Genomic DNA, 26,813 nt, shown 5'->3' with positions numbered 1-26,813 from the left:
TCTTGTGATTAAAACCACACTATGCGTTCAGATCTTACACACAGCAGGTAAAAACATGTTCACCTCAGATCATTCATTAGACACTACATGAAATAACTGAGGACACAGCAAGCAGTCCACACTTTTAAACCTGCTGGGTTATTTTCCCAACCCATTTCCTGGGTAGCCCTAGATTTTGTGCAGATTGGGTCACTTTTACCCCAAATTAGATGAATTGTGTCGACCCAGCAGAGTGAATTGATGATTTGAACAAAATCACCATTTTGAACACTCCTGCAACTCCTTCTCCTTCTTGCATCTGGAGACTTCTGGCAACAAACGCAACAGAAAACTGGAGTCCTGTGTTCTCACAAAAGATTATTGCAATGGCTAAGAAGGAAAAGACATATGACATCCCCCTAGTTATACTCATGTGTGGCTGTGGCTCAGTTGGTAGAGTGGTTGGCTAGCAATTGTAAGGTTGTTAGTTCAAATCTTTTCCTCTACATGTCAATGAACTGCACTGAACCCCAGCTGGCTTCCAGTGGAGGGTTTGACAGCCTTGCATGGCAGAGGGCACGTGTTTCTGAATTCTGAGGGTTTACATTTTTACTGTAAAGTAACTTTCCCAGACCCGCTGATAAATCTTGACCCAGCATCAGGGTCAACTCTTCAGCCCAAACAGCTGGGTAGAAATAACCCAGCATTGGCTCAGTCCCTTTTGGGCCCAGCGCTGGGTTAGCAATTTCACCCAATGTGGGTTATTTTTACAGTAACCCAGCAGTTTTCAGAGTGTGTAGTGCACAGAAAATTTTTATTTTACGTACGGTATTTGAAATGCATTTAGAAAAAAAAACCCATCTAAGTCAAAGTGATATCTAAATTGACCGTCATAACAAAAAATAAATACAAAACAAACAAAACAAAAGCACACTACTGCATGGTCACGGTCCTGGAGATTCAGTCTCCAGCATCTTGTCTTTGTGCACACTTGGTCTGATCACATCATTAGAAATATGTGTGTTCAGTTTTGAGTTGTTGTGTGTAAAAGATGACAGTTGTGTTGGAGTTGTGTTCACATTTTGCTGCCAGTGAGTACAATTTTGCAAAAATGTTGTGAAATGTGTTTAGTGACTGAGAATGTGTCTAAGGTTTTGCAAAAAAGAGCAGATGGGTTTTGCAAATTGAGCATAGGACCTGAACAGTGTTTAAGTTTTTGCCGAAAGAGTGTTTGATTTGAAAAATGAGTTTAGGCCACTGAGAGTTTGGTTCAGGCAATGGGGTTTAGTGTTTTAGCAATTGTGAAAAACTGTAAGGAGGAACACCCACAGCGCAGGAGGCCGTTCGTGTCTCATTAGTGAATGCGACGACGTCAGAGAAGACAAACTGTCTCTAAATCCTCTGAGAGCAAAATATCCTCACGATACTGCATTTTTCCTTCTTCTGTCACACATTTGTCTGAGTATTTGTTTCCTTGCCGTGAGACGGCTGTGCTGTTGGTTTCACGATGTAAATCAGAACGGGTTTCGTTAACAGCCACGTTAAGAAGCGAACCGCCGTGTGCAGACTCACCAGTCCAGCTGAGTCCGAGGTGGTCGGCCACTATGGCCATCCGGAGGTCTGTCCTCTCACAGGGACTCTGAGGGCCTGCGAGGTGGAGGAGGGGGGGCGGAGGGGGCGGGAGACACGCCGTTAACGTCAAGCCGTGGCAACTTTTCCCAAGAAACTCCCGTGTGCTTCACGGCACACGAGCAGAAAGAGGTCAGTGAGGAGCAGACTGGGACGGTGAGCGGGAAGTTCGTCTCTTTCAGCCTGGAGACGTTCACGAACTTTAACCTTTTACAGCTTCTCAATGGAAACCTCCTTAATCAAAATAAAATGTTTTTTTTTTGTTTTGTTTTTTGTTCTGATTTGTTCGTGCTGAAATAACTTAAAGACCAACGTTAGTTCACAGTCCCAAGTCTGTTAAAAAAAAGAAACAAAAAGAAAAAAGAAAGAAAAACAGCTTTTCTGGCCACATCTTTCTCAAAACTTCACCTCAGAAACCCTGCAGGTATAAAATATAGGGTTAAAGCCTCCAGCCTAAAATCACACATATTCAATAACCTGGAGTTTCAAAATCTGTCAGAACAGGACACACAGGATGAAAAAAAGGTTTTACACTCTATAAACTAACAAAACTTTAGTCCTCATTATCTCTCAATCACTCTCTCATCTTTACCGGGCTGCTTTCGATGGTCTAAAGACAGAAACCTTAAATATGAACCCAAACCAGGGACGTGAAACTGCGTTCAGTTCAGTCACACCTACAACAAAGTTAAATGATCATGAAACCTCTGCATCAAAACGACAGCACAGCCACCTATAAATAACACTGTTTTTGAGACAAAACCTCTATAAACAGGCGTGTTTTAGAAAAATAGGTGTGATTTGTAACCTTAGTGTTTTTCCTCAATGCTGGAAAAAGCCAGCCACTTATTTGGCTGCATGATTTTTGCAGTTTTCACTGCGTGGCGTTCATTCTGTCTACGTGACGTTTTCTCTGAGCCCTTAAACAAACGATTGGATGTAACGACTACAACTCTGGAAAAACACGCTGAAAATTTTGAAGAAATTTGAGGCCAGAAAAGAAAAGAACAGCATTTTCACACTTAAAAGTGTTTTCTGTTTCGTCATTTTCGTAACAGTAAAAGAGTTTAGAGGTAAAAAGGTTTGAACCACATCACTAACCACAAACAGTCTACCATCAGGCAACATTCCCTCTCACAGTTAAAAGCAATCCATGGCTTCAACTTGAAATCAACGGAGGTCCGGCAGCATGGCGCCGCTGAGACGCACGTATGATTGTCAAGTTTAGCCGATGAATTGTTTTCACTGTGGCTTCAGAGAGCAAAGAGTACCATCAAATCATATCTACAAACCAGGCAAGCAGACCAAAAACAAAGACAGGATTCGGTTTTCCCTAACATCTCAGTCCTGCTCAGGGTGGAGGTGGGTGGTGTGGTGCGGTGTGGTGCATCTGGCTGGATCTTAGTGTGAAGAGAAACTAAAGATGTGTTGTAACCCACAGCAATGGAAAGAAATGCAGAATCAACCCTGACCTCGCCGCTACAGTCAACGGACACTAGTGACGCTGAAGTTATGGCCGCTGTGCCTTTCCTTTCTGTACACCAAATGCCTCGCTGCTGTGAAGCTTTCACCAGCTGTAAATTATTCTAAAGAGGTGATTAAACTGCATTCTGCTCCTTCACAGATGTAAACTGGTGTAAGTAAGTGAAGCGATCTCTCCTGCCGGCGTCTCGGCTCTACGTCGAAATCAGACGGCACAGGACACAGATAACAGGACAGGAAGAGGAAATGACAGCTACAGTCAGAACGACACACCACAGATCACCCACGACAGCTGCATGCATCCCGGAGAGGAAGACCGAAGTAGAACAAGTGTTTAGAAAGAGTTACAAACTAGTCTGGTTCTCCGTGACAGGAGCCGTGATTGGTTGATCAACCTGACTCCCTTCCTCCTTCTGCTCCTTCCCTCCAAGTGTCGGCCTACTCTTCCTCCTGCTCCTCCTCCTCCTCAGCCTCTCACTGCTGGCCTGCTCAACCTCAGCTCTCGCGTCTCTAGCGGTTGGTGTTGATGTGGTGGTGCAGGTGGAGGTGGAGGTAGAGGTGGAGGTGCGTGGAGGGCAGGAACGTCTAGAAGCTCTAGATGGTTCTGACAGGGAAGTGTTCCTGGTAGAGCTGAGGCTGCGGCTCTCTCCGTCCTCAGTGGGCAGGGTTTCCCCCTCTATCTTTCTTTCAGCCTCCTTGGAGATGGTCTTGGTTGGAGAGTGGGCTACCTGGCTGCTGCCACACCTTGTTTTACACTTCCTTGAGACCACTGGACTGTTGACTTTTGAGGTACTTTTGCCAGAGGGTTTCGTTAAACTGCTTTCCACTGGGTCTTTATTAACCCCTGAAGGCTTAATGCTACGTCTTCTAGCTGCTGGACTGGATCTGACCTGCTTCTGTGAACATGAAGGGTCTTTCATGGCTTTCATCACTGGGATTTTGGACTTAGGAAATGAATTGTCAAACGGGTCTAATCTTTCCCTGAATTTATACATTGCCTGCTTCTTGACTGGGACTTCCTTGTGCTTCTCTTTCATTGCTGATGGCGTCTGACTGCATAGCTTCTGGCTGGATACCCTCCGTGGTAACCTGGACTGGAATATGCGCTGCTTCACCTCTTTGGCTTGTGTGTTTGTTATTGCTACATGAGGAAAATCTCTGCGTTCCCTGCTGTTCTCCTCTAACTGGCTGAAGGATGCTTCTATCCTGCTGACCTCCTGCGGAGTGGGTCCTGAGGAGCACAGGTTGAACACAGTACTGCCAGCCTGAAAGACATCTGAACAGTCAGAGTGGGAGTCAGCGGGAGTGCTACTGCTGTTGTTGCTTCGTGTTTTGGAATTACTAATCTGTTGTGAAGGTGCAAAAGAATAATTTGTGCTTTGGTAAAAAGTTGACTGACTTTGCGAGGTACAACCACAGTAGTCCCTCAGCTGGGATGTACCTGAAGAAGATCTGTCATTGGATTGATAATCGGCAATGCACGAGGATCTGTTATTCAAACAGCTGTTTGTCATGTCACAACAATTTGTATAGTTTGTGGTTGCATGGTAGAATGCATCTACAGATGTCCCTGAGGTTTTCTCATTATAAAAATCAAAGGTGCATGTTGTTCTAGACCTGTTAGTGCTGCTTGAAGCATCAGGTGAAGGCTTGAATCCTGTTTTAAAAGTGGAAAATTTAGGCTCAGTGTTGGACGCTGAGCATGTGCTGTAACTCCCAGCAACATTAGAAATTTCGAGTTGGACAGTTGTGGTCTGAATGGAGACTTGAGGGACAGAAAAATGGTCTGTGGGATCTTGATTAATGAACTGATCCCTGTGTTGCATGGAGGCATCTGACTCCAAATCTCGGACTCTGTACCTGCCTGCTGAGTAGTAATGCTCACCAATCTGAAAAAACTGGAGCCTCTCCTCCACCATGTCCCTCTTGCTCATGTCAATCGCACCACTGCGCGTCATCTCAAACATCTTCCCTTCATGGAAGGGGAATGGGTTTGGCTCGCTCGTCGGCGTGCTATCGTCCGTTGGCGTTCGGGCCGGGGTCGTGTCTGGCGTGGTCGCCTGGGACTGGTCTTCCACCGCCAGTCCGAATGGCTTCGGCTCACCATTGCTTCCCCGTGCCCCTCCCATGTCAACAACCTCTTCTTCGCCACTTTTATTGGGCCAGGGGTCAAAGTCTAGGCCTTTGGTGGCAACAGTCTTGAAAGGAGAGTTAAACTCCTCTTCCAACTTGTAACTAAAATAAGTGTCTGAAAAGCCCTCTTTATCTGAATGCTTTTGTTCCTGACCTTTACCTCCATCTTTACTAACACCATCAGGTTTGCCCCCATTTGAAGGGGGGTCTTTTTTCAAAGTGTCCTTTTGGCATTCCTCGGGGGTTTTCTCCTCTTCAATCACTTCAAGTTTGGTAGGGGGAAAAGAGCGGTCAGTGGACCGATACGTCTCTGTCGCCCAAACGTCCCTTCGGCTGTCCGGAAGTCCGAACAGCCGTAGATCTGCCTGCTCACACAGGCCGTCGTCCTCATCCTGAAGCTCATATCCATCTAGGGAGTCTATCTCTGTTGCATCTGTGTCGTGGGAAAATTCTGCCGTTGTTGCTATTGAACAGTCTGTTATTGACTGGTCATTTCCATTTTGTTCATATTCATAGTCCTCGACTTTTCCATTTGAGACTTTAGCACCGTTGCTGGAACCGTTGCTGCCGTTTGTCCCATTATGATGGTCTTTGTTGTTCCCATTTTTATCGTGTTTTTTGAGTTTGGCTGCCTTTTCTTTCTCCTTCCTCTTCTCCTCCTCCTCAGGAGCTTTAAAAGAGAATTTCTTACATGGGATTGGCTGGAAGATTGACTCATCATCATCATCATCATCCTTGTCTGCATCTTCAGCATTTGACTGACTGTCATCCCCCTCGGGGGGAACTGGGGAAGGAGGCTGTATGCGAATAATTGGCTCGATGAGCAGATGCTTGTCGTGTTCTTCCTGCAAGTTCACCTCCATCATTTCTGTCTCAGTCTCTGAAGAGGCGCAGGAACCTTTCCTCTCCGGATCTGACATTTCTGAAGACGAGTCCAGAGGGGGAGGGGGAGGAAACTCGATATAAGCGATACCTTTATCTTTCGAAACTTCTTGGTGCTCCTGCAACGTTATTTGATCAATGACTGTCTTTTCTTCCTGTTCTAAATCATCGGCTAATTCCTGCTGGTTATCAAGAACCTGTGTGTCTTCTTTATTAGCGTTAGCGAGGTCTGCTTGGGTAACACGGGCACTAGTTTCACTTTCTCTTTTGATTTCTCCGAAAGGAAAAGCAACCTTGCCCTGATTGTCTTCTTCTGATTCCTCAGAAACTTCCATGATGGTGCTTGGTTTTCCCGGCATGAATCCCATAAAGCCGTCAGGGGTCCGACACGTGAGGTCGTAGCTGATCTCCTCGGAGCTGGGGGTCTCTGGGGTCAGGGGGCTTTTCCCTGAGCTGTCCATGAAAGAGACCTGCTCCAGTGTGTCATCGTCCGGACTGATGGGACTGAGTCCCGAATTTGATTTCTGTCTCACGATGGAAACGGCTCCTTTGGCTTCCCTCTCTGCCTGCCGCCCCACCTGGACACCAACGTAAACTGGCAATGTTTTGATGCCCTTGAAGTTCTCTTTTGTTGTCACGGCAACCGGAGGTGTTATGACTTTCTCTAGCATTTCTCTCGGGCTCGGAAGGTTATTAGAATTCGAATCTTTGGGAGCATTATCAAGAATTTCGAAGGTTAAATCTGTTTTCGGTGGGGCTTTCTCAGGACTCTTGACTTTAGATAGTGTAGGAATTTGTGAGGGTTTAGTTGTTGTCTGTTTCTTTGTCAGGTCATTATCTAAAGAGAGGGACGGTGTTCTCACAGGAATCTGTGATTCTGTCCTTTTTCTGAGGTTTTTATTGACTGGTTCCTCACCATCCTGTTTAGGTAACTGGACTATTTTCTCCTTGGAAGGTGATTCAGCTTTTGGGATTTGTTGAAGCGTTTTTGCACTGCTGCCTTTTTCTTCTAATTTAGCAGTATCTTGACTGACTGACATCTGAACTTTATTGCTTTCTTTAATATCCTGAGTAACAGTCAACTTAATGTCTTTCACTTTAGCAGTAATTTTGGCAGTCTTACAGTCACTACTTTGTACTGATGCTTCGGAGATATTTTTATTAGGCAGCTTGTCTGCTTTTGGCACTTTAGATGTTGACATCAAAGCAGGTTTACTTACATCTGCCTCTTTCTCAATGTCTTTTTTCTGGTTTTCTTCTGACGTATCAGCCACTCTGGGTTTTCCTCCAGAAATAAACTGATAAACAGGAAGCTTGCTCTCTTGTAATTTCTTCACTGAAGGTTTTGGCTGAACGGGGGGAGGAGTTTTAGTTGGACTGGACTGAACGATTTTCTGAGCCTCAGATTCAAATTTCATTCTTACTGCACTTACTTTAGATGTTGACTTTGTATGAGCGGGAGAAGACGGTTCAGACTCACTGATTTTGGTTTGTTTGATTTGTTCCTCACCCATATGAGAGAGAACACTTTTTTGCGGGCTGCTTGGTAAGCTATAGCTTTTCTTCTCAGCTGCTGTCGCACTACCATACACTTTATTGACTGAAGGCTCCCTGAGTTTGCTTTTGAATCCCTCCTCTCCTGCTTTAGGTTTCTGCTGTGTTTTTTCGGGACTGCTGCAGGCTGAGCTAGGCCAGGACCTGGGCTCCTTTAGCCCCCGTCGTACTGGTTTTTTCTCAGGGGACTGCAGCTCGTCGTTCAGCTTCTCGGTTTTGTCGCGGAAGAACTGCGATACCTCGCTGAGTTTTTCCTCGGCTTCTTTCACAGTTTGATCCACCCTGTCCTCATAAAGCAGCTTATCCCTGCTCCTGTCATGTTTATCCTCTGTAAATCGCATCCAAACTGCATGTTTGGGGCTGCCTTGTTCTGTGGAGTAATGGAGCACTGTCACCTTATCAAACTGAGATGGCTCATCTCTGTGCAAGTATTTACCCGACTTCGGAGTTCCGTCTTTGGACGGCTTTGAGACAAACTCTCGTTTTGGGCTACCGTGTCCCACACCCTCAGTGCCCCGGCTACCTCTATCGTCGGAAACTGGGGGCCGGCTTTTGTCAGCCGTGGTTTCCTCCGTGTCGGAGTGAGAAAGCGGAGACACATCAAGTTTCTCTGAGAGTAGCATTTTCTCAGCAAACCTATAAGACTCCCCTCGAATCTCCGATAGCTCGTCATCACAGTATTCTACAGAGTGTTGGCTCAACAGTTTCAGTGCTTTATACGAATCGTCTGCGATTAGCTGGGCGGAACTCGGGCGACTGTCTTCCTCCTGTGACACTGGGGTGTTAACGCGGGACGTTTCCAGGAAGGAGGGCAAAGTTTCTTCGGCAGTAAGCTCCTCCTCTTCCTGTTGAGCCTCATCATAGTCAGTGAGTTCCCTAATTCCCCGGTCACCTTTATAGACGTAAAGCTCAGGGTGTTTCTTGGTTTCTCTGATAATAACCTCAGTGGGTTCTGCCGTGCTGTGACCCTTTTCAATATGAACCTCAATTATCCTCTCAACTTTAGGCTTGGACTTAATGTCTCGGTCAAGAAATCTTGGTGTCAACTCATCACCTTTAACAGAATCCTGACTAGCTTTGTGTTCGAAAAGGCCGGCCAGCTCTTTCGACGGGTCTCTACCTGACTGGAAGGCTTTCATGATATCTCTTACTGACATGGCTTCTTCTATCAGCTCTGTGCCGTCAGTCAGCTGGGGCTTGTGATAGACCATTCTGGTGGTAGTAGTAATATGAGTTTCCTCTTTAAGACACATGCTTTTGTTCATTGTATCTTCTTCTGGTATTTTCATTTGCAGAGCTTTGCTGGAGCTCGCTAAAGCCACTTCAGGCTCTATAGCTGGAAGTGCAGATGCAGCTTCTTCCATAAGTCCAGGTTCACAAGGTTCATCAGGCTGCTCAAAACTCCTAATGTGGACAACTTCCGTCCTGGTCTCAGTGACGCAGGGTGGGATTGGTGAATCAGTGAACAAAGGCTTCGGTCCTGTGCTTTCTGCACTCTGGGGAGCAGAAGGGGTTTTCTCACTCCTGGTCTCAAATCCACTATCTGACAATGGACTCTTATCCTGCTCATGGGACAGGTCCTCAGGTGATTCCAAAATAGTGTCTGAACCCTGATACGACTCGGCTAGTTTGCTGAGGTCCTTCTCTGAAGGAGACCTGAGCATGCCTGAGACTGGAGGAGGCATTTTGAGTTTGTGTTCTTGTATTGTCATGGACGGTTTCAGAACACGTTTCTGTTTCTCCTCTCCTTCTCCCTCCCTTTTCGTTTCCTCCTCATACCTAGATTTTAGCTCGGCCATTTTTAAAAGGGAGCTTGCACCGATGTCATTTGTTAAATAGTCCACTACTTTTGCCAAATCTAAGTCTTTGCTAGTCATGGCCTGGTGCTTCAGAAGCAGCGTATTTTCATCAAAATAGTCTGAGAGGATACTTCTTTGTGCCTCTTCAATTTCATCTTTGGAAAATTCCTCCCAATCATCCTCTGAAGCTCTGTCTTTACCTGAAACCGTCTTACCTTCACTCATATCTTTCTGTAAAATCTCACTAACTTTGACTAAATCTTCTTTCACTTTCTCCACTAGCGTAAATGGCTCTTCATCCTCTAACTTGGTCTCTTTTGGCGTGCCGGTTTGTGACGTCTGGACAGTTTTAGCTGCTGTCTGTGTGTCTGTCTGGAGGATTGCTGTCATTCTGATCAGGTCCTGTTTCATGTCTGCTACATCTCTCAGTATCTCATGATTGGAAGCTGCAGTTGGGTGGATGATAGGAGGAGTGATAAATGGAGGGGATTTTAACTGGGACTTAAGCTTTGTTGCAGTAACACAGGAAGACATAGCGGAAGATGACGATGAAGCACGTGGGGAATCGGGAAGCGCCATTTTGAGGGACCCAGGCCCTGGTTTGACAGGGGTCTCTGGGATAACATTAACCAATGAATAAACAGGTACAGTGACAGTACTGGATGAGACTGCTGCACTCGGGGAGGCAGGAGATCTCAGTGAACCATAAGCAGAGGCCGCCGTTGCAGATCTCCGTGAGGAGGACAGGGATTTGAGAGTGCCATAGCCCGAGACGGAGTACGAGTCTATAGCTTCGTTTATGGCAGCGCTGACCCCCGAGGTCGCTGCCTGGGTTGTGGCCTGGATCCTCTCCTGAAGGCTGCTGCTTCTCTCCGAGAGAAGCCGAGAAGAAGGAGAGGATGGCGTGGAGGAGGAGGACGGATATTTAACGGGCGACGCTGATCCGTTCATCATGGAGAGTTCTGAGGAAGCGATGGTTGTCTGACCTGCTGAGGAGAGAGACGAGAGAGGCGACCTTCCCGTTCGAGGTGAAAGTGGATCTACAGAGGGCTTTAACGAGGAAAGGCTGGTTTTAACAGGGGAAAGGGTTGGTGTCCCGGCATCTGTCGCCATTGTGGAAGCAAGGGGCGTTTTATAAGGCAGGCTGGAGTTGTACATGCTGTATGAGGCTTTTGATGAAGCAGGACCGGGCGCTGAAGATCCGTTAGGTATCGAGTGAAGCGGTGAAGTCCGTGATGTGTATGCAGAAGCAAGACTTTTGATAGACGCTGGATCTGTGGCAGGTTTGCTTGGACTTCCAGAGGAAACAAGACTGGCAGAGCCCTGGACCGGGTACTGACCCGGCTGAACAACAGTCTTGATAGGGGAGGGCATAGTCCTGTAAGACCTGATGGGGGATGAAGACGCTATTTCAATGACTGATTTCACTGGGGATGAACTGGAAGGTCCTGGTGGCGAAGCTCCGAGAGTGGCTTTGATAGTTGCGGCGCATGCAGGTGACGGTGCTGAGGGGGGCCAGGTGGATTTTAATGGAGAAGCAGCTGGTGAGCCTGTCGGTGAATCGGTAGGGGTGAGGGAACTCCCCACTCCGACGGGCCTTGTTTGGCCAGGGACGGTAATAGGAGCAGTCGACCATGGTGGGAAAGTTCTGGTTGGAAAGACAGGTTTGTGAGGGTAACCACCAGGCAGTGTTCTTGCTGCTGCGCTTCGCTCAAGTGCTGTTTCTTCAGGTGAATTTGTAGAAATAATGACAAAGAAAGAATGGTAGAAATAATAAAAAAAGGATGTGGAACGGTAAAGATAAAATCATGTTGGGAGAGAAGGGAGGGGGGAGGGGAAACATGAAAGGAGAGGAGATCAGAGGAGGAAGAGTTGGTCAGTGATGCAGTCCTAGTATAAAGGTAGGAAAAAACAGCAGTTTTATGTGCCGAGGTAAGAAATGTGAGTACAGACCAAAGATGACAGTACAAAACAAACAGCTGTGTTAACAGTGCGATTCAGGACTCTGGGATGACTCCAACCACATCAACAGCACTGACAACAAAAGAAATGAAGGAAAGGAAGCACAAACAGCAGCAAAGGAAAATCAAAAGACGATGAGGAAGACCAACAAATGACCACGGAAAAATGGCAAAAGACAAATGCACTGGGATCGAGACAAAAAATAACTTCTCTCTTTGGACTTAAGAAGTTCTAGTAGTGGCGTATGGATTCTGGCTCTCATTTCAATCCGCTTTTTAAAGTGCCTTTTATCTGTTTGGTTCAAAAATTAAATAATGACAGATTCAACCCAAAGACAATTTAGACAGTACGGTACATTAGAGCCAAAGGCTTCAGAAGTTTCCGTTTCCCTTAAAATAAAGAACAAACAAAATATGACAAAATGTGCTTTCAAAGACTAAAGTTTTGGCGCATTTTGTCATGCAGGTTCGAACTGGTGACAAGCAGAAGTCGTGGAAAAAACAGAAAATAAACTCCTGAAAGAAAGCAAAAGACCTTCAAACATGCATGTTTGTCCCACACAAAGCTGCTAACATCATTACCAGGCCAAAAAGATCTTCGGAGCTCGCAGGGGACAAATGACACACAAACAAAATTTCACTTTGACCTTCTTTCAAAATGGCCGTTAGCGTCGAGATCATGAGCCAAAGGAAAATTTTGCTTCTGCTACAATGTGACGCATAAATCTCAGCAGTGGAAATCAAACAAACAAACCCAGAAAGAGTCGAACTCAGACCGTGGAGCAAGCAGAGCACAGAAACTCAAAAACCACTCATTGACCCATGCAAAAATATGTACCACGTAGTCAACAAGCATGTGGGACAGTGCATGTCAAGTGGGATGAGAAATATGCATTTATTACATTACGTAAGTCACATCGATCTACTGTACATGATGCTCACGCACTTTACAGGTTAATTAAAACGGTTAATGAACTAACTTATCCACGAACCTTGTCATTATTATATTCATTAAAAGGTTTGTTAGTGAAGATGTCAAACTCACTCAGTGCAGGCTCGGCCAGATAGCTGTAGCGCTTACGTAAGGCTAGCGATGCAAAGGTATGACGTCGCTCTGGCTTTTCAGTCTGCAACAATAGCAAACAACACAAAAACCTATCAGTTCTACGTCAGCCGGCATTGTACGGGGCGGCCGAATCAGCAACAACCGAACCTCAAATTATAACAAACTTTATCGGAACACAAGGGCTGAATTTAACTGAGAGCTACAGCAGCAAATCCTCCTTTAAAGCGATACTTCAACATTTTGGCAAATTGGCCCATCTAGGGCAATTCGGTAGTCATTTAGAACAGCATACTTACTTTTTTTTGTGAGGGCGAGCTGTTGTTTATTCAGCGGTGCGTCTGAGGAGAGCTTCACGGTGGACATAATGGAAGTGGACGGTACAGTTGCTTCCCTCGTCAAACTCATCAAATACACAATCCAACAACCACAAAACACACTTTGGTGGACACGTTATAATCCGCACATTCACTACGCTGTGAAACACCAACAAATAATATTGTAGCATTACGACATTTAAGCAAATATTGGGAACTACTTTTTCTTTTGAGATCACTACGCCCAGACGCCATGTTTAGTAAGTAGTTCCGTCTTAGCAATCTTCGCAAAAAAACGCTCAATCTCGTAATTTTGCATTAATATTTCACAGCGTAGTGAATGTGGGGATTATAACGTGTCCACCAAAGTGTGTTTTGGGGTTGTTGGATTGTGTTGGATTGATGAGTTTGACGAGGGAAGCTACTGTACCATCCACTTCCATTATGTCCGCCGTGAAGCTCTCCTCAGACTCACCGCTGAATAAACAACAGCTCGCCCTCACAAAAAAAGTAAGTATGCTGTTCTAAATGACTACCGAATTGCCCTGGATGGGCCAATTTGCCAAAATGTTGAAGTATCGCTTTAAGGCCCCGTGTACACCACAACGATCTCAAGTGGAAACTAAAAGCTCTAGTTGCGTTTTGGGTGTCCGTTTACACGACAACTGTGCTCCGAGTTGCTGAAAACAGCTTCCAAGGTGGAACTTTTTCAGAACGCTGTGACTCCATGGAAACGTGGGGAAATCATTTAAGTTTTTAAGAGTTTTCTGACTCAGTCTCCATGGAAATGGGGGACATTATTTAACTTTGTGAGAGCACTACGACTCAGTCTCCTTGAAACGGGATAAAAAATATGTAACTTTTGAGAACGCGCTGAATCGGTCTCCACGGCAACGAGGGAATTCCGCACCCCGACTCTGTGGAAATTGGGAATACGCTACTTTTGGAAATCTTTTGAAAACGGCTTGAAAATTACATTTTCTGAAAATACTTGGGCTCTGTCTCGGTGTTGATGTCGCAAATTGCTACTTCGCATTCGTAGCACGGCCATCGCAAATAGTTCTTTGCATGGGCGCAAAGATGAACCATAGCAACAGTGGCGGAGGCCGCCAGAGTGTCATGACTCCCAGTCCAGGTTCTCCTGGTCCTGGTCCCAGTCCATAAGTCCTGGAGTTTTAGAGCCGACAGTCCAACTTAGTGATCTGTCCATATGAATCTACATACGCCAAAAACATTGTACATGTTTAGAGTGTATTGTTCTCTGGATGTGTGTGTGTGTGTGTGTGCATGTGTGTGTCGTTTCATTACGAAAACAGCCAAGAGGGCCAACATGTGGCCCCCTCATTAAAACCATATCGTTTTCAGCATTTCTGTCAATGTTCTGTAAAAACAGTGTTTTCAAAATGTCGCCATGTAAAAGTTAATTTTTTTCTGACATGAAAAACCTAAAACGATTAGTTTGCACTTGAAACGTTGTGTGAACGGGGTCTTAAAGCGTTCGCTGCTCCGTAGTGACATGACGGTTGATCACTACGCTAAATATAAAACTTATCTCGCGTCACTTCCTGTTAATTTTCCAGTATTGTCACTTAGACTCGATCTTGAACGGAGGACAGATCCACTCGTGACACAAACTGTAAAGTGAAAGGATTCGGATTGACATCAACAGTTTCCATCTCTGGCGGATATCATGCAAAACTGAGCAGCTAATGGTTGCTTTGAATCAGAAAAGCTTGTTTTGCTTTTGTGGAAGCGGAAAGAATAAGGCTATGAAGAGCAGAGCAGGGTCGCAATTGGTCTAGCGCAGTGGACAGCACATGGTGGGGAGGGTGCGGTTTACCTCATCCTCGGCATCTGACTCCGTTTCCTGGTTCCCAAGATGCATTGCAGAAACAGGGGGAGTAACATAATGGAAAGCAGGGGGGAAAGAAACATCAGGGTGTGAAAAAGGAGTGATTGACAGAAGCTCCGACTTGGAAGAGAAGCCAATTTAGCAAAATGAAAAGAAACAAAAAAAAAAAAAAAACAGGTACGAACAAAAAAATGAAATCAAAGCGCCAACATTCAGAAGCAAAAACAGCAAATGAAGTCAAGCCACAGAAAGCCAGCCTGATAATCAGAAAACGCTTTTGCACACAAGCCCAAGCATGTCGCCCAAATCAAAAAGCAGGAAGAAGAAAAATGACACAGCCAATGACGAGAATCCACTGCATAGATAACCAATATACAGAGAGAGAAGCTTGAAACAGATAAAAGACACAGTGGCGGCTGATTGGCCAAAGTCTTTCTCTGTTTTTCATCTATCTGTGTTATCGAGGGGTGGAGGGGGCGGAGCTACCCTGACCACGGACATGGTTATGGACGTGACAACACAGAATGGTTGGGTCCACGCTACCTTACCTTCTTGACGGCGGGGAGTGTGATGTTCAGGTTACACACGGCCGTTTGCGGGAGGCCTTTTAAAGTCTTACACTCTTTGAGGAAAGTGAGACGGCCGCAGGGCTCCTGACTGGGATCTCGAACCTGCAGAGGAAGAAGACGAGGCGCGGGCTTTTAAAATGTGTTTTCATCTGAAATGAAGAAAATGAATAAATAGGGAAGCTTGTATTAAATACTTAAACACACTGCTGTCGTGTTGTGCCATGCCTCTAATTAAATGTGTGTTACGCATCGTGTACAGATGGCGCTTCCTCTAACAGGAGGTTTGCTGAACTGTCGGCTCGATGCAGTATTAAACACGCCGCGCCTTCTGACTGCTGCTCTAATTAACAGCGCTGAGACGAGTTGGCCCTTGATCTGGTCGACGCCAACTCACGGGAGCTCCGGCAAAACCAGAGCCCCGAGTGACGCAGGAGCATCGATCAGGGACCGCAGGAGGCTAATTAACTGATCAATGGCGTGAGGTTATTCCGAAGTGGAAAAGAGAAGTGGGCTGAGTGCTGTGGACTCTGGCTCTGGCAGCTCTTGTCACATTTATAAGTGAAAGTTCAGTAACTTTGTGAACACTTCGTGTTCCGGCTGGAGGAGAAGGTGAGAGCGGCGCCGCTTGCTGGAATACCTTGACGCAGAAGGGCAGCCGGTTCTCCTTGAAGGCGTAGAAGTTCAGAAGTAACTGCTGACCGGTTTTGGTCAGAGGGGTCAGGTTTCCGTAGCAGTCCACGTAGATGGGCCGGCCCTCCAGAACCTGAGCGGACAGCAGGAAACGGGTCAGCAAATTAACGATACGGGGGTTTTGTTACTGTTATGCCTCATCGAGGACTGAAGCCGATTCATCAGCGTACCTCGATGTCTTTGCTCCTGGCCACCTCCTCGAAGTTCTCCTGCTGCTCCAGGGTTTTGTCGACCTTGTCGTCAGTCATGCAGAAGCACCTCAGCCTGGACTCCACCGGGTCGTTCATCTTGGCGAACACCACGAACTTGGCCATGTACGGCACGCAGATCAGCTCCCGGTACAGCTGCGAGGCCAAGCCCACCGTCTCCGGGATCTGATGGCAGTCGGCGAGCCAGAACCTGGCCGAGACGTTGGTGGTGAAGGAGACGCAGTCGTTGACGAACGTGAGCGGAGTCGTGCCCGTGATGTCCTCCCACTGCGCCGGCGACGTCCCGCCTGAAAAGCGGCCAGACGGAGGCAGAGTGAGTCACGTCCCGGGAGGACGGGAGAGGTCCTGGACGGCGTGTCGGGAACCTGTGATGCTGCAGAGCAGCCGCAGGCAGGGGGTGCAGTCTCCCTTGTAGCCGTTGGTCAGACCCTCTCCTGAAAGGGGCGGGACTGGGATCGTCATGGTGATGGGCTTGTGGAACTTCCTCCTCCGCGGCTCCACGGTGACGATGGGGCTGAAGGTCGCCCGGTTGCCCAGGATTTTCTTCACGGTGTCGTCGGGCACCGGCTGTGCCTGAGAGAGCAGAGCGGCGGGTGAGAGACGAGGCCGAACCAAAAAAAAACGTAAAAACCCTAAAACCTCCGACTGACCTGCAGCCCCACTTTGATCTTCTTGGTTAGCGCCCCCTCGGGGAAGGACGCCTGGACCAACGGCACGCTGCGGCTGCACAGAGTCCCGCCCTCCGGTCCCATCTGATTGGTCTCCTGTCTGATCCGAGACACCACCGCAAAGTATTGTGGGAAGTCCTTGGTGATGATTCGGCAGATCCTCTTCCTCTCCAGCTCCTCCACGCTGTCCAGCTCTGCAGGGGGAAAAAACACACCAGACATGAAGTCAGCGTCCATTATTGATCACTCAGACTCCAGAAACAGCTCCGACTGATGAATATAGATGTGATTTCAACATCTTTTCCTTTGCGTCTCATTTCCGAGGCCCTATTTATTTTCATTATGAACATGCAGCGTCAGTGGTGAGGCGTCCGGCGCCGCGCCGACCTTCGTCCATGCCGTTGAGCAGCTGGTTGAGGTCGTCGGTCTTGCAGTCGTACAGATGCTCCTTCCAGCTCTCGCCGTTCTCGCTGCGCAGCAGGATCAGCTCCCTCTCTTTGCCCCGCATCGAGCCGAAGTGCGGGATCTCCACGATCACCGGCCTGCGGGGGAAGTGTCGGGAAGCGCCGGTAAATCATCACACAAAGCTAAAACTCAGCTGCTCTGGTTGAGCGAACGGCTTATTTCTATCAGTACACTAACACAGGAACTGTGGAAAGCGTTCAGGCTCATTCCTTTAATCATAAATCTGTAAATGTACAAATCTTAATTTCTTTGAGCACAGAATCTTGCCAGGGTGCGATTTGCTCGATCCTCTGCTCTTTATACCCGATTTTCACTTTTAAAATTGAAGCTGCTAATTCTGAAACATGACTAAAGAAACTCCTCAGACTTACTCTGAGGACACAGGAACTTTGTACTGAACGGCCCGTTCTTTCCTTAACATCAGTTTTATGTATGTTGTGTCTGCTTGAATTATTGAATAGTTTCTCGCCATGGTGCAAACACGGCTTTAAACCACAAATGACCTTTAATATTATGTTACTTTATGCGCAGTAGCATTCATCACATTCACTTTTACCTCTGAATCAATGTTTTAGTCGCTCCTAATGTTGAATTAATGCAATATGGATGGAATATCTAATTCCTATGATGATTTACGATATCTAATTTTTCACTTTGAAACATTTAAAGTTTGATATTTTAATTTAAATACGTTTGTTTTTACTTGATTATTCAGATGAGCCATTATTGCCACTCTCTTTACAATACTCATAAAAGTAAACAAAAGAGCAGCACATGCTGCTTCAATCACTATTTTATTCCATTTATGTCTTTATTTTTCTGAAGCGAAAAAACGATACCAATGAATTTTTTAAAAAAAGATTCTGAACAGCTTGAACAAGCGACTCCAACTTTCTTTATAACTGAATAGTTTTTTGATCAGATTCAGACCATTTTTTTCTTCTAGACTGCAAATTTAGAACAAATGGCACCCTGACAAATCTCCGCGAGTTCCTGCGAATCTCTGGCATGTCTGCCGAACAGGAATATGACAGACGTGGACATGAGTGAGATGAGAGCGGCGGCCGTGAGGAGTCCATGAGACGTCCAGAGCGAGGCGAGGCGAGGCGAGGTGAGGTGGGATGGGGGGGAGAAAGCTGCACAGCCCTCACACACGGCGTGAAAGCAACAGAAGAGAGGCGGATGGTCAAACTGGAGCCTCGGCGCAGGGCGGGGGGGGGGGCACAACAGTCATGGTTCACCTCCTCAAGCATCTCACACACACAATCACTCAAAAATGACAGTATTTTATGGCAAATTTTAAGTTTTTCTTCAGAGGACATGAGATGAAAATGGCAATATTTTTACAAAACCGAACAATTATGATGGAAAATGACAACGAATCGCAACTTAAAGCCAATTTTCATGAAACCTTCTGGTATAAAATAGAGAGAAAGATCTCAGCTCGGGGCTCAGTGTTGTGTTGCAATATTTTTTATTGTTTTGTTTATTTTTCCCTTGGTGGTTTGGCAGGCCGGATCCAAGCCTCTTTAGGCCACTTTTGGCCAACGGGCCTTATGTTGGACACCCCAGATGCAAACACTGATTTAATTTCCAAAGACTTTTGCTGAGTAATCTATTTTAAAAGACAGGAAGAGAAACAAAATTGACTGAAATTGATTTCTCAGTAATTTTAGGAAAAAAAGTCAAATACATTTAAGGGTTCATCATTTTTCCAATTATTGTCACGAGATTGAAACAAATATTTTCTACCTTTTTTCATGTTATTGTGATAATTGATCGTTTATGCAAAAATAAAATAGAGACAGAAATAAGTGAATATGTATTTTATCATTTGAACAAGAAATTACATTATTTACTGTATTTTATTTTTTAAATATGCGTCTGTAGAATTAAATCTACGTAACAAATCAGCGACAGCCGGGCTCACAATAAAGCATCAAAGGTCTGAAACTCTGCTCATTTGAAAGCATCATGGATCAATCAAACAACACGTCTCTGGATGAATCCACACATAAACATGAAACCGCTCTCAGACATGGAGTCTCATGGGAAGCAGGATGACGCTCGGCTCATGCCCGACAAGCGCAGTCCGGTCCGAACAGCCACTCGCGATGTCCCAAGCTTCGGTGAGGAAAAAGAAAAAAAAAAAAGCTCATGGACTCTAAAGAAAACTGCGATGGATTTCAAGCTACGGTGTAGTTTTAGGAAGAAGTGCGATGGTCTCTGCGTCTGCCGGCTGCCGAATTCTTCCCAAAACCACGTTTAATGCCGCAACCCAGCAAATCAAGAGTCCACAGAGACGGGCAACATGATCCATCAGCATGAATCGGCCGGGGCCATGTGGGATTTTTCAGCTGGAGGAGGTGGAGGGAGGGGAGGGGCTGAGGTGGAGGGGGGAGGAGGGGTCTGGGTGCTATGTTTGGTTTCCTACCCAACAAATCTAGTTCCTCTGGGTCCCAGCTGTAGCACGGGACTAACCAGGCTCTCGCCTTCATTAAGGGCTGGCAGCTTTCTGGGGAGATGCAGTTTACTGCGTCCGCAGCAAGATAATGAAACACACACAAAACACACACTCGCAAAGTCAGTAAACGAACACACACATACACACACACACACACACTCACTCACACCACCCAGCTCCTACAGCTTCTATCACGAGGCCTCAGCAACATCAGTAACGGAGAAATCAATGCACCGCTGGCGTAAATGACCTTTAACCTCTAATCCTACGGAGAGACGGGAAGTGAAACAAACTGACGGTGAATAATCAAAAAAATCCAAAATGTCAGCTTCAGAGCAGCAGCTTCTCCGACGCTCGGGTGAGTCGACAGCTGCTCAGCAGATGTTTGTAAATGCAGTGTGAAAATAAAGTGTCTCCTCCTCAGTGTGTGTGTGTGTGTGTGTGTGTGTGTGTGTGTGTGTGTGTGTGTGTGTGTGTGAAGATTAGCTCGCATGTTTGAAATGTTCCAAAGCCGTTAGTGATGCTGCCTTCGCTCCGTCACTGAGACACAGCGGGGGAACCGAGCGACAGTAAGACATGATCCACCTCCGGACATTCACGCCGTCTCACACACACACACACACACACTCGCAGGTGGCTGAAGATGGCGGTGGCGGGAAGCAGAAGGGAGGAGATGTCAAAGGTCACACAGCGAAAATAAGCCACTGAGCGAACAGCGAAGTCCGACCGGGCGGTGCAGGAGAAACGGCGGGGCTCACCCGAGGAACTGCGCTCCGGCCGGCCCGACCTCCACCAGCCGGCTGGCCAGCCCCTCCCCTTCCACCATGGGCGGCGGCGACGCCAGCTTGTGCCTCTTGACCAGGCGGCAGGTGATCCTGGTGGGCGCCGTGCACTTCCGGGGCGGGATGATGATGCGCATGCCGTTGTGGCGGCTTCCCCTCATGGAGCCGCCGCGGGCGTCCACCATGAAGCTGACCAGGAACCTGACGGCGGGCGGAGGGGGCGGCGGCGGCAGACAGAGAGGAGACAGAGTGAGGCGGGGCGAACCGACGGGGAAACGTGAGGCGAGACGGGAGGGACGGAGGAAGGAGGCGGACATGAGGCTTTAGCAGCAGAGCTGACGGAGAACGAGGAGGCTCGGTCGAGGTGGGGCGGCTTAAAGCTTCCCACGCCGTGGTCTTCAAGAACAGCGAGCGGAAAGAAGGAGAAAACACGTGAGGAGCTTTTCTGTGTCGGCTTCGGCTGCGGTGGAGGAAACCAGTGTGTTCCTGACGGTTCTGCTGCAGAACCGACAGGCTGCTTTTCAAACTTCACATCATTTGCATATCTATCCATCTATATATCAATCAACCAGTTTTCACCATATTCACATTAAACTGTGGATCAAAGCGATTCTAAAAAAAACAGGCGCAAACAGGAGGGTGAAGCTCGCTGTTGGAGGACGGAAAAACCAAACACTCCGGTGGTCAAACGACGAGGAGGTTAAGAGTCACGTCACACTGGGTCAGAAGTCGGTGGGAGGTGTTAGAGAGAGAGAACAGTCAAACACTTCACTTCAGAGGAGAACAACACACAGTGGACAGAGGAGGGAGGAGTGATGCCACCGGGAACAAGGTGCTGGTGATAACGGGGGGGGGGGGGGGGGGGGGGGGGAACCAATCACAGTCAATCACCTGCTGTCGTACTGCGGGAGCGGAGAGGAAAAACTGCAGGATGGAGGACAAAAGCAACGCAGGAAGGACAGGTCAACAACAGCTCTTCATCGGAAACACCAGCGAGAAGACGGTCTGACAGGAGGGGGCGTGGCCTCAGGGTTTACTGTCTGGAGGGGGGGTTCAAGCTCCGCCCACTCAACTGGAGACTACAGTCAGGCCTGGCTTCAGCAGGAAGGATGTCTGTGGCGTTAATATCTGCTAATATCCGTAGTTTTCATGCTGGGCCACTAGTTGGCGCTGTGGTTTGTTTCAGTAATGAAACGATGCATTAATGACAGGATGATTCTTCAACGGGAAGCAGAGAGGACGAGGACAGAGACCTCCACAGCAGAGTTAGTCCCAGCTTCCTCTTACCCGGAGTGAATGGGCGAGGACACCAGGTTGACGTTGTCCAGCGCGTCCGCCGTCCAGCTGTACCTCCTCAGAGAGTCGCCGTCGAAGTCCTTCGCCACGGACAGATGCTGTGAAACAGACGGGAGGACGTCACTGCCGCGAAGAGCGAGAGCTCCGAGGGACGCCTCGACCCGAGACGGAGATCTGGACGTTCCCATCGGATCGACGCATGCAGGTCAACCGAGACACGTCAAACCAGAAGCTGCTCCGCCAGACGGATCTGGGACAGAAGAGCCTCACTACTGACAACCGGAGACGATTCATGGCCGTGAAATGGTTTCTACACAAGGAAGACTGCAGCAGCCACTTTAAATACAACAAAATAAAGTTAATTAAAATAATTATAAAATGAAATAAATATAACGCAATTATAAGAAAATGAAAAAGAATAAAGTAAAAATGATAAAATAACGAAAACATAAAATGACAATGACACAAAAATTTAATTAATTATAAGAAAAATAAAGGAAGGAATAATAAAATGTAATTACATCAAGTAAAATAATAATAAAATAAAACTTTTTGATAAAATGAAACACCATAAAATAAAGAAAATAAAATCATAGTAAAATAAAAATAGTGAAAAAATATAATAAAAATTCAATAAAATAAAATACAAATTAATTAAAGAATAATGAATTAAAAATACCTCTACCTCCAATGCACTGAATCATTTTAAGACCGTTTCTGTCTGATGAGCACATGAAAACATGCAGATGAAGTATTTCTGTTCCAGATGGAAATATTAAACTGTCGTCTGACATGAGGAGAAATCTGCTTCATCAAAGCCCGTTCAAAAAACAAACGTTTGAAGACGGCACAGAAATGAAATGATCAACCAAACAGTGCGTAGCGTGATCTCAGAAGAAGGCTGCATCGACACGCTTTACTGAAAACATGCATCAGCAGTGAACGGGGAGGAAATCAACTAAAATAATTAGATAACGAACTGAGAAATGGATCTAAGAAAGGAGCAGCGTCTACCTTATTGCGGTGCTCTACAATGAAAGACCTTTCCTTGCAGAGCTTCTGCAGCAGCGTGGAGGGAGATAAGCCGTTATTCAGCAGCTGGCTCGCTCCCACGTCACGTACAACTCTCACGGCATTTACTTTCCAAGCAACATTTGTCTCACTCGTTCCCAGAATGAAAACATCAGAGACTCTGAACAATGTCTTCCAGCTACGAGATTTGATATACATACATACATATTTCAGCTAGATTTGGAAAGAACAGGAAGGAATAAGTTACTGAATCAAAACCAACTGTCGTGACCTTTGTCCTCATCGGGCGCCACGTGGCGGGAAAACCCAGCGATGCATGAGCCCAGGAGCAGAATAGAGACATCGCTTGAGCCAGTCAACACTACGTGTTAGGTTGTACCTTCACCGGGGAGCAGATTCCCCTGAAGGGAAAGTTTTGCGCTCGAGGATCGGTCGCTCAGCGTTATCCTTCCACTAAGTGGAACATCGGAGCCCAATCCGTCTGAGATGGCAGCGCGAGCCGCTAATCTCATTTCCTCTTCCAGTACAGTCTAACGGGATTGCCGGCGTTGGTGTCAGGTGGAGGAGGATCAGCGAGCGGCGCCTCGGCGTACGTACCGTCTCCTTGCAGGGCGCCAGCATCTCCTCGATCATCATGCTGTCCCGGGTGAAGGAGCTGCGGTTCAGAGTGTTGGACCTATCAGAACTGAAGGAGCGCAGGCTTGGTGCGGTTGACGAAGGATTAAATTCACAGTGGAGGAGGAGGAGGAGGAGGAGGAGGAAGAAGAGGGAGTTTGCGGGGAGTGGGATGAGGGTGAAAAAAAAACAAAAAACAAAAGAAATATAAAGACATTAAATGCATGCAGCTTCCAGGAACCTGTCTTTATGCCACCATGACAGTAATAAAGTGGCATGAGAGAACTACAGTCTGCACCTGGAAGGAGAAAAACAAACATCGGCCTCTTTAAATAACATGTGCTCTTCCTCTGCGGCTCTTTCAGCGTCTTTACATGCTACACCGGAATCCCAGCGGCGCCGCTCTCAGGTAAACCGGCAGGAAGCACTGAGCTCGACGACACGAGACGGCGCTGAAACCACAGACACACACCAGCTGCTCTGCTCGAGCGTAAAGAAGACTTGATAACGTGGAAAAAAAAAGGAAACACCTGACGTGAACCCAGACAGGATTTCTACTCCTCAAGAAAAGGTGAGCGAAACGCATTAGGAGCAAAGGTCAAAGGAGCAGCAGCTACAAAAAGCCAGAATCAGGAGTCAGTTAGCTGCAGGAGCAAAGAGAGTGCAGCTTTTAGATTCCTGCTGCAGCTTTTTGTGTTCGTGTTGCAGCTTTTACACTCCCGTGCCCCGTTTGCAGCTGTTTGAGGTGCAGATCTTGTACCGAAACTGTGGACTTTTGAAGGAGTGTTGAATTTGTGTTCCAGCCTTTCTGGATGCACGATGCATGTTTTACAGGCGCTTTGCAGCTTTATTATTCATCTGGGATGCTTTGAATCCATCCCGATGGTTTTCCCTTGTAGGTATTTTGCATTTTTTGTATTTGTGTTGGAGCATATCTATGTTATAGTTTTCTGAATTTGTCTTGCAGCGTTTGCATTCAGGTTATGAGCTTTAGTAGATGTTTACATTCATATTAAATTTATGCATCTGTGCTGCATCTTTTGCATTTCTCTTGCAGCTTACGCATGTTACAGCACTTGTGTTTATGATGGGCTGTTTCAGGTGTTTGCATTCATATTGCTGCTTTTCTATTTGTGTTCTGCTTCTGCATGACAGTGATCTTTCTGTCCCGCCATTATCACCTTCATCTTTAGTAATAGTTAGCAATAGTCCATTGCCTCTCTGTCTGCAGTGCATTGGATAATGTACGCTGTAGTTTTGCAGTGAACTCCAGAACAGAAGCACTCATTAATGTCCCAGTATCTCCAACGTGTTAAACGTTCGACTTCGTACGACCTAAGGTCCCTGGAAGCTCGATGAGGAAACACTCCACAGCACAAGAAAACAAAACGATGCAGAGCTGCAAACCCACCAAGGCTCAGGCAGAAACAAACACCACAGTCGAACAGAAATACTGGACAACGGCAAACCGACCACAGTCACCATGTTAGTAGTCAAATGAGTCCAACAAACACGGAGAATGTGCACAAAGTACTGAGAACCGAGGGTCTGGGATCAGAGGGAGGGGTGGGGTGGGGTGGGGTGGGGTGGTGGGGGGGGGTCACAGGGGGATCTCGTCATGCCTCGAGCCTTACCTGACTTTGGGACTAACATTAAGAACGGACATGAGGAGAGAATAAAAGAGCATGAACAAACAGAGGAGTGGAGAAAGAGATGCAGGCAGCGGCCGACCGACTGAACCCTGGGAAGTCTCAGCTCGCAGCCACAAACGGCAAATTCCACATTCACTGTCATTCACTTAAACAGAGGAGTGAGAGAGGATGAGGAGGGAATCGATCGTCTGCACGGAAGAAGGCAGCAACAGAGTCGGTTCGTCCGGGAAATTCTCAGCTTGCAATAATTCAAGCAAATTACATCCGATTTTATAGTTTTTTTTTTTCTAGGTTTTTACAATTTTAGGCCACATTTTGACTGAGCAGAGGTCGACATGCATGCAGCATCTTTTTCTAAACATTCATTCTTCTCTTCTTGTCTTTCTGGAGCTGCTGTGACGTCTGAATTTCCCCATTAAAGCCAAATAAGTGTAATTAAAAGACGGTTGAAACCTGCAGAGAACAAACACTGCGGTTCCCACAGTTTCCTGGTGTTTTGTTTAAACTGTTCTGCTGAAACGCTGAAGGACGACGAGTGGAAACAGAAAACAGTCCAGCCTTCAGCGACTTTAACCCTCTTCTGACTCAACATTCACGCTCATGTTTCCAGGATTTCATCTGACTCTGAAATCTGTGAAAGTGTCAAAAAGAGAACTTTGTGTTGCGTTGACACGCTGTTGAATCGTCTGTCTTTGTACAGTCGTACTATTTAATGACTTTTATTGGTGCAAAAATCTCTGTTTATCTGCTTTCTGGTAGATTTTGGTGTTTCCAGGAGTTACAAATATGATCAGATCACTGATGATTTAACCAAAATATCTGAATTCAGTTGATTACTAAAGATAAAAATAAAACAGTGGAAATCAAATTGAGATTAAAATCTGCATTGGTTAGTCTTAATTCCATTACTCAAAGGAGCTAAAGCTGCATTTTATCAGCTGTTTTGTAATATACAAGATGCTTGTTATCTTAATATGACTTCATTCATTTAAATAAAGATTTTTTTTTATGAATTTTCACAGTTACTGAATTCATTTTTCGGAACAAAATCCTAATAATTGTGCAAAGACTGAGATCCCGGATGAACTGACTTGAAAAGCGTGTGATCATAACAACTCATGGACGAAATGAAATTAAAAAGAAAGCACTGAAAGTGTAATCTCGCGTCATAGAAGAGTTCTGGTATTGGCGAGCCGTCGCTTTAACACACAGAGCTGCTTCAGACGCTGAATTAAGCTCAATTTCTCCCTCACTGGGTGAGCACAGCTAGTTCACTGTGTGTTAACTAGTCTGTTAACCTGTGCCTTTAACATGATACATGTGCTGTGACTCCGAAAATGACCGAACTGGAAGTGTGTGTTGATCTAACCCAGCGCTCAAGGCCATGGGATCGAGCGTGTTTCTAATTTCCTGTGGCTCGGCGCTCGTGTGTGTCACCCTTCAGATATTCGATAAGCCGACCCACTGTCAATATTTTCACTGAAGCCACAGAGAGCGGACTACGACCTTTCACCCTGGAGTCACGGCATGTCGGCTTCACGCTCGGTGGCGTCCCCGGTGCCAGAGGCGTGACTCAGTCCTCACAGTAGATTCTCGCTGTGGTTGTGAGTCTGTCTGCATCTGCCCTGACGTATGGATGGTATTTTACCAAACTTTTTAATTTATTCATCGTATATCACACTGCTGTACTAGACTGAGACACTGGTTGACTCGAGGTCAG

At 46.5% G+C, this 26,813-nt stretch overlaps 1 protein-coding gene across 3 annotated transcripts in view; it reads right to left on the bottom strand.

Annotated features, from left to right (window-relative positions):
* The window catches only part of LOC115393247 (ankyrin-3-like), a 110,881-nt gene that overhangs the window by 13,993 nt on the left and 70,075 nt on the right, over nt 1-26,813 (bottom strand). For 2 of the 3 annotated variants that reach the window (XM_030098131.1, XM_030098132.1), the window contains 11 exons: nt 23,424-23,526; nt 21,786-21,892; nt 20,475-20,699; nt 17,175-17,329; nt 16,770-16,981; nt 16,485-16,692; nt 16,081-16,406; nt 15,858-15,983; nt 15,200-15,322; nt 12,465-12,546; nt 1,552-1,626 (listed from right to left, as the gene is read on the bottom strand). In XM_030098131.1, coding sequence (XP_029953991.1) covers nt 1,552-1,626; nt 12,465-12,546; nt 15,200-15,322; nt 15,858-15,983; nt 16,081-16,406; nt 16,485-16,692; nt 16,770-16,981; nt 17,175-17,329; nt 20,475-20,699; nt 21,786-21,892; nt 23,424-23,526 — 1,742 coding nt within the window. Of the gene's footprint in view, nt 1-1,551; nt 1,627-4,975; nt 11,183-12,464; nt 12,547-14,639; nt 14,667-15,199; nt 15,323-15,857; nt 15,984-16,080; nt 16,407-16,484; nt 16,693-16,769; nt 16,982-17,174; nt 17,330-20,474; nt 20,700-21,389; nt 21,423-21,785; nt 21,893-22,808; nt 22,854-23,423; nt 23,527-25,075; nt 25,088-26,813 lie in introns of all 3 variants that reach the window. The other variant, XM_030098130.1, reaches the window with a different exon arrangement.

The sequence above is a fragment of the Salarias fasciatus genome, chromosome 8 (assembly GCF_902148845.1).
Source record: "Salarias fasciatus chromosome 8, fSalaFa1.1, whole genome shotgun sequence".
Taxonomy (NCBI): Eukaryota; Metazoa; Chordata; class Actinopteri; order Blenniiformes; family Blenniidae; genus Salarias; species Salarias fasciatus.
This window is presented reverse-complemented; position numbering and strand designations above follow the sequence as displayed.